The 7929-nt window shown below is 39.9% G+C and overlaps 1 protein-coding gene across 1 annotated transcript; it reads left to right on the top strand.

The window, feature by feature from the left end:
* Window positions 1–5: 5 nt before the first annotated feature.
* Window positions 6–7592, top strand: HMGN1 (high mobility group nucleosome binding domain 1; the record flags this gene model as incomplete). Its single annotated transcript, XM_009328031.1, has 4 exons — window positions 6–11; window positions 151–201; window positions 3407–3538; window positions 6028–7592. Coding segments are annotated over 4 exons (237 nt in total), but the record flags the coding sequence as incomplete, so codon positions are not given.
* Between the last annotated feature and the right edge of the window lie 337 nt (window positions 7593–7929).

The following is a 7929-nucleotide window of genomic DNA, read 5'->3' as shown; positions in this document are numbered from 1 at the left end:
GGCTGTCCGCTGTAAGTACGGGAGGGAGAGGGGGGTGTCCCTGCCGGGCCGGGCCGGGCCGGGCTGGGCGGGGGCGTGCGTGCGTGCCCCGGTACCGAAAAGGGGATTACCGAGGGCTGAATCTCTCCCTTCCTTGTTCTTTCTTCTCAGAAACCTGCTCCTGCCAAAGCGGAGCCGAAAGCAAAAAAGTTAGCGGCAAAGGTGAGAGTCGCTGGGAAGAGGGGAGGGAAGGGCGGTGGTCGAGTTCCTTGTGCGAGTGCCTGCTGGCGTCCCGTTTCGTGTCGTCGCTGCACGGTGTCTGAGCGTTTGTGCTCGTCTTCGCGTGTTCCTCGCGGGAACACTCATTGAGCTGAAGTATCACTTTCAGACGCTTCCGCTGGTATCCACAGGTACATTCCACCGCTGTTGGAGTAGGTCCTTGTTAAGCGGTCACAGTATTGCGTAGAAATGTGGGCACTGATTCATGGGTGTCGGATGGCAGTTTGGTACTGAGCAGAACGACGTAAATGTCGAAGCAACTGTACGTAGGATTGTACTTCATCACTGTAACAAAAGGGGATAAAACGTACTCACAATTTAAAGCAGTGTGTTAGGACAGGAAAAAAATATTTGAATTCCTTCGGCGGCCACTGAAAAAGATGTGAGTTTCCATTCATGTAGTCTAGCTTTCAGGTCTCAGTGCATAGGTGTAAGTAAGCGTGGTTTAGTGTGATCTTTCAGTTCTTCAGTATAGCCTTCACAGCGCCAATAACCGAGGTGTGAAATCCTTTGTTTATTGGGAGAAACAAAAGAGGCTGTGTATGTGTTGGCTTGTTGGTGTATGTGTTTTTAAGGGTTCCTTTGTGATTATAAGCTTTTCTTTTTGACGTATGGATTAAGAGCATTTCAAGCACTACTACAGAACTCCGCTTTGCAGACTTTTTGATGTTTTCATTTTATTAATCCTACTGAACAGTTACTTATCAGTAATGCACCTTCATTCCGATGGTTTGAATATCAGTGCATTCCCATTCTCGAAGTTGTAAGCCTAAAGAATTTGAGGAAGCTTTCCAATTTTACTTCAGTTCTGATTCTCTTTTTTCCCAGTGTCTTTGCGTGGTGCGTCTGATTCTTAATGCTGCTAGTTGGTGCTGACTGATACGCGTGATACCGACTTGCCACCTACAACTACTTTACTTCTAGAAAGAAACATTTCCACAGTTCATAGCTGGGAACATATTCATGCAAACCAAGTACATGACGAACAGTTGTCATCTTAGAATATTAAGTAGAACACCTTGCAGGAGGCCCCTGTGGAATGCTGCTGTAATGTGAATATGTGAACAGTTGTTTGTTCTTTTTTTTAATTGCTATTACCATTGGCAATTGAAATAAATGTATAACTTGTTTTACGTTTCATCCTCTTTGTTCTAAAACTCATGCTGTCACTAAAATCTTTTGTCATTTGCAAACGTTCTCATTGTTAATATAAAAACCTCTTCTCTTCTGATTGAGTTTTACTTCTCCAGCTTCACTACTTTCTCATTTTAGCTATCTCTGGACTTCCTTTAAATAGGTTGCAGAAGTATTTCACTGTTGCGTACCAGTCAACTGACAGATTTTTAATTTTTTTTTAAATTATTATCTTTTTTTCTGTATTTGATCCATCAAAAGATGATGCTTTGCATTAACTTTGTAACTTTGTAAAACTTCCCTGACAGTATTTTTTGTGTTTGGGAGAAGTTTGCACATTATGGAGTTACTTGGTTGTTTTTTTAAAAATAAGTATTAATGAAGAAAAATACATTTTGACAATCAAAACACAGAAGTCTGCGTGTTGTGAAATTGTCTGTTACCTGAATTGGTAACAGTGAGTTTAGCCTTTACAACTTTTTAAAAGGAGGGGTTTTTTTTCTCCATTAGCATGTTTCAGCTGTTTTCTCTGTGCTCTCGAGGATTTAAAAAATTACCTTTTCTAAAAATAGGAGCAAAGAATCTCTGAAGTTTTGTGGACGCTGACGATTCAGTTACCTGACATAAGATGCTTCAGCAGTGATTTTCTTGGGTTTTTTTTTACCTTGCATCTCTTGTATATTACATTATATATGTGTGTATATATATACACTGTATATTACAGTAATGTAACTTACTGCATGTTTGTATCCAGTGGTGTAAAACACGTAGAACTTTTGCTCAGTAGTTGCAATTGGTTGACAACACCGTATTTTCATGAAGACGGTATTTTACGGGAGCGTTCATGTAAAATAGGAAATGTATTCAGATAGCTATTAAAAAGTTGGACGTGTGAAGTAAGGAAGCTGCATGTTTTTTGTAGGGAGGAGCACTTGGAGCGAAGATAGTATGGAATGCTTCTGACCAAATGGTTTCTAACAGTAATCTGAGATACACGTCTACAGTACTTGAAATATGCAAAAATGAGAACTTTATTTCTTGGAGTGAATTTTTAGGTCGGAGACAACAAATTAGGACACAACTTGAAGAACGTACTTATGAAATGCACACAATATTTTTTTTAATGACAGAGGCACATTTTAAGGTAGATCAGCGTTGTGTTGGCAGGTGACGGTGGCGGACGGGGAGGCCCCCGAGGAGGTAGGTGCTTAGGTCTTCTGCTTAGGGGTATAAATGCATTATGTTCTCTTGCCACTTACTCACACTGTACCTGCCCAGAAAAAGTGTCACCGTTTCTCATTTATTGAAAATTTTTGTTAGTATCATAAAGCAATGTTTGACAGATGGTATCAAAACCAGTGCCTTTACGTAATTCTGAATTGATAGAAATATTTTGTAAGTAGGGGGGTCACCTGGAGGACAGGCAAACTTCGTAGCGTTTGGTTGCTGTAGGGAACATCTGGGAGGATGTATGACGTATTTATATGAAAGTAGCTCTTCAACAAATAGCTTCTTCTCTACCCATTTAACAAGAGTCATGTAGGTACAGAGGATGTGACTGAGATACTAACAAAGGAGCACTGAAAACGATACTTCTAGGTGATGCATTTATTTAGGTTAGGTTACTGAAATTCCCCCCTATCAATATAAGAGGAAAAAGAGCATTTGAAGTGCTTTGTATTTACAAAGTGGAAGGACTGCATTACTATTTTCTTACGCGCCCCGAGGTTAAATCATACATTATAAAGTGCTCTGTCTAGCCAGTAGAATCTAGTTATCTTCCCATCCCAGTTTGATTCTCTCATTTTACTGACTGTCTGAAACTGTGGTTGTTTGTCTATATATAGTTCGGAAAACTTCTTTGGCAGTTGAACTATGTATGGGCTCGTGGGTTGTTGGTAGCAGCTCTTGCTGCTTAGCGAGTCCATCTTGGTTTTGTGTGGTTTTTTAGTATTTTCAAAGTTTACCTAGTAGGTCATAGGAATTTACTTACTGGAAATTTATCTCGTTGTAGGATAAGTCTGAGGACAAGAAAGCTCAATCAAAGGGGAAAAAGGGGCCTAAAGGAAAACAGACAGAAGAGACAAACCAAGAACAGACAAAGGACAACTTGCCTGCAGAAAATGGGGAAGCTAAAAGCGAGGAGGTAAAGTTGTCTGTGTTCTTTGGTGCAAAGCAGCTGCATAACTTACTGTACTGGTTTATCCAAACATCTATCAGAAACATATGCAGTTCTTACAATGGAATCTATTTCTGCCAAAAGAAAGCTATTGAAACATTGGTAGATACACCTGGAAAATTCTAGCCCCTGAAATTAAGAAAAAAGGTGAGAATTTTACCAAAGTTCCAATACAGGATAATGTCCTTCAGAGAGGGGCCGTTTTCCGTGCGGGTAGGTCTTGGCAAAATAGTACATACCGGGTGTACAGAGGGGATATTGCTCTGGGGAGCGGGGTGGGAATCTGTCTTTGGAGGGTTTGCTTTGGGTTTTAGTCTGCCTGTTACTGGAAGAGAAGTTCCTTCTTGCTACAGAAGTTCTTTGACAAATGCAATATTCATTGTCTTGGGACTGGAAACAGTTTTCACTGAAAACCTAAAGTTGAAATGATTTAGCCGAAGTTGAGATAACATTTACAGGAGTCAGCTGCAGACACTGCTGGTGGAAGGGACAGGTTGGTGCAGGGATGGAAGAGAGAGTGCAAGAACTACCCGTAGTTGTTGTTGCTGAAGAAATGAACGCGCCAAATCAGTCTTGGCTGTAATACTCTGCTAAAATGGCCGTGTTGCTGAAGTTTGAAGTCGGTGGTCATCTAACTTAAAACATCCTCCACGCTGTATTCTTTTTCTGGAATGTGGACATAATTTAGTTTTAAATTTAGGACAAGATCTGTAGGGAGAAGCAGTGCCTCTTACTAGGGCAGCTGTTAACAACTGGATGAAACGCAAGTTTTCGTGTGGTAACAGGCCTAGAATTAGTCTCGGGTTTCTGCAATATTGAATGCCTCACTCACTCTAATTAGTTCAGTGGAGTTTGCTGATCAGATAGTCAGATGATTTTTTAATTTAAATGTGTGATTCATGCTTCCTGTCTGGTTGTTGCATTGAAAAGTCATTTTTTTAAGATGGAAAAAAAGTCTCATCTGAATTCTACCACGCTGATCGATCAGTGTGCAGTCAGATCTTCAAGTAGAGCAAAAGAGTGTTTGTTTTTTAGGTAGATGATGCGTTTTGGCAGGTGAGGAAGGTACAGGACAGTACTTGAGTGTACAAGACAACTTACTGTGGGGCAACGGTTTTTCATTTGCAAGCTTTGTGGAAAACGTTGTGCTATAACTAGGAATTCTTTAGTTGGTTTAACTTTCTGCGTAGCTCTGGCTCTGTATTACTATCGCATAATTTCGTCTTTTAATTTGTGCATGTAGTATTTCAGCAATACCAGCGAAAGTTAAATTTGGCAATGTGTCTCCACTGGGGTCTAGTTAGTACGCTAGTGCAGAGATGGTGTAAATTTACAAGGAACGGATGGTGACTTCTGGGGCACGTCGTCACGCTGGTCTCACGGTCACACCAGCCAAAATGGCAGGTTTAATACAATACCCAAGCCTAGAAGAGGCAGAGGTATAGTCTGTCCTGTTGGACGTTACTGTTTTCAATCAGGACAGTAGTGTCAGTGATGCTGTTGTTAATCCACGGTCTGGTGAAGGGCCAGTGACGACTTCTGGCGACACTCAGAGAGACGAACGCCTCCGAATGGAAATGGCTTCCGTACTTCATCCCTCAACAGCTTCCCCCAGGTGGCAGTAAAGACTGAACGGGTGTTAGGGTTCCTGTTCGGGTACTACTGTGATTAAACGATCTATTCCGCTGGTGGTGCCGCAAAGCTGCGGAATAATTAAGTATAATTTTTATGCTAATGCATAGATTGCATTCCTTTTTTTAACCTACATTGCAAATGCAGCGAGTTTTCCCACCTAAATGGGGTTGAGATTTTAATCAAGTAAGTTTGTATGAACTTGTTCTGAAGTTGAGGTACAGCATATAGAGACTTGACTTGAAGACGGCATAGCTCTGCTGCTACAGTTCAGTTTCACTGAATGTATTTTTACACAATTACGTTCGATTTAATGCAGTAGTGTGTTTCTAAGACTTAGTTGCTTTAAAACATGGTAGGATTTGAGAATACATTAACAGTGCTGCACTGAAATTGAAATGTATGAAGTGTATCTAGTGTCTTTTCTAAACACCCTATATGCAGGGATTTTAGCTTCATAGGTTAAAAAGCCCCCTTTTCCTGTCACAAAGGCAGTAATTACTGAAATGGGCTTTGTTCTTTAAAAAAAAAAAAAATCCTTTCCGGTGTGTGTTGAGTAGTAACAGTATTGTGAAATTCATACTGATGCATCTGAGGAGACAGATGCCTTTTCAAGACAGCTTGTTTTTAGTAGGTCGTTATCCAAGAGAAATAAGCAGATCATGACTCCGATTTATTGAGACCGTGAAGTGCGGTATGTAGAAAGAAGTCGTGGTCATTCTGTATGTCAAGTTAGCTAACTTGTGCATTAAAAATACTGCGAACTAAGAGGCTGGGTCACCTAGAAACTTTCTGCATTGAAGTGTTCTCTGTCTTCTTTTCAGACCCCAGCATCCGACGCAGCAGTAGAGAAAGAAGCCAAGTCTGAGTAACATCTGGTACCAAGTCTTCAATTGGTGGTCCTTATACCTTTCTTCTTGTACAATTCAGAGGAATATTTTTATCAACTATTTTGTAAATGCAAGTTTTTTAGTAGTTCTAGAAAACACATTTTTAAAAAGGAGAGAATCCCAACTCAACCCTTTTTTTTACATATTTAGATAAGTGTAAATGCTTTTTTTAAGTGGTAAAATCATGTACTGGTTGTCTTGTTTTCTATGAAACCAGAAATTAATGGCATATTACATTAAGGAGAGGGCTTTGAAGCCTCGATTAGGCTTCACGTTCCATAGACTATGAGGGACAGTTTTTGTATCCTACTAAATGAAGCATAATGCAGATCAGACTTTGGAATTCATAATGATATGTTGAGAATGTCTTAACACTTTAGTTATTTATCTATGGTTGTACCACCAGTAGAATTGCTTACCTAATAAAACTGCTCCCTAGTGTTGGATTTCTTGCTGAGTGATGTATATCTGTGACAGAGTTATTTTTGGTAGTTGCAGCTTTATTTTTTCCAACAACTTTGTAGCTGTGATGGGAAAGATTGGAAACCTTTATTGTATCTTTAAATACTGACTAAGTAAAAGTTTCTGCTTGGCAGACATAACTTGTTACGTCAATATTCGAGATACTGGAACTTCACATCCAGTTTTAAAGGACAGCTTGTTTACAAAGAGCAAACGAAAAATATTTGAAATAGTCTTAGGAAAAAAAACCCACAGAATTAATAGTTTTTAGATTTAAAAAACTATGTGAATAAAAACAATTGTGAAATTGTTCATAGTGTCTGTGATCACCAAACAAAGGCCAAATAAATCTTGATTATGAAAGGATGTTTCTGTAGCTCCTGCATTGACTATGACAACTCACAATCTAAGTGGTGTAATTTTTTATTCTTAACCATGTTCTTGATACTGTTGAAAATATACTTTTCAAGAGATAGGTGGTAATGCAGGGAGTGAGTAGCAAGTAGAAAACTGTAGTTGCAGTCTTAATCAGGACTTCCAGTTTGAAAGCCGATAGCCTAGTGCTGCTTCTGTTACCTTAAGAAAAAAAAGTCAGTAATTAGTTAGCATCAGATGTTTTCATCTGTGCGATATCTAAGAGTTTGCATATGCACTCTTGTGTAAATGACCGCTTTAAGGAAGATGCACGAAGCGGTCCCCTTGAACGTTAACTGATAGACGGTGTTGCTGTTGTGTTGGAACCGTACTGGAATTTCCCCAAATCCTGCCTTAAAATCAATAAAGCTTCAGATGTCTGGGGAAAAATGAACCTAGGCTGTGAACTTCCCCAGGTAGCCGACTTTATGTAATGGAACCCGTAAGAGGATAAGCCATGGAACAGCCTGGGCAGGAGCAGGGAGGGAAGCACAAGAAAACTCCCCTTTTGGTGCTGATGAGCTGTTAGGTGCCGTGGGCAAGTGTGCCCGCTATATAAGGTTGCAGGTTGCAGAGCATCGTTTCAAATAAAACATACCTGTGCTGAGAGCCAACTCGTGTAGTACGAAACTGTCCCAATTCTTCCTTGCTGTGTTTGAGAAAATGAAATCAATCTTGTTGAAAATTTAACAGCCTTTCATCAGAAGGGGGCGTATTAAGTATATATTACTTAACCTTAAAATAAAAAAAATCGAATCTAGTACAGCATTACTTCAGTTCTCCCACAGAGCGCAGGGTGGTTTGGGGTTTTTTTTTTCCCCATTTCACATTATTTTGCTGAATTGTAGCAGGTAGTAGCATGGTTTTATCTTACCAGTCCATTTGATGCCAGGCGGACACCTGTCAACCTTGTCTTGGGAGGAGTCAAGATCAAAATGTAACATTCATTCTTTTTTTCTC

The sequence above is a fragment of the Pygoscelis adeliae genome, unplaced genomic scaffold (assembly GCF_000699105.1).
Source record: "Pygoscelis adeliae isolate BGI_AS28 unplaced genomic scaffold, ASM69910v1 Scaffold154, whole genome shotgun sequence".
Taxonomy (NCBI): domain Eukaryota; kingdom Metazoa; phylum Chordata; class Aves; order Sphenisciformes; family Spheniscidae; genus Pygoscelis; species Pygoscelis adeliae.
The sequence above is the reverse complement of the archived record's forward strand: the minus strand, read 5'-3'. Positions and strand labels throughout refer to the sequence as shown.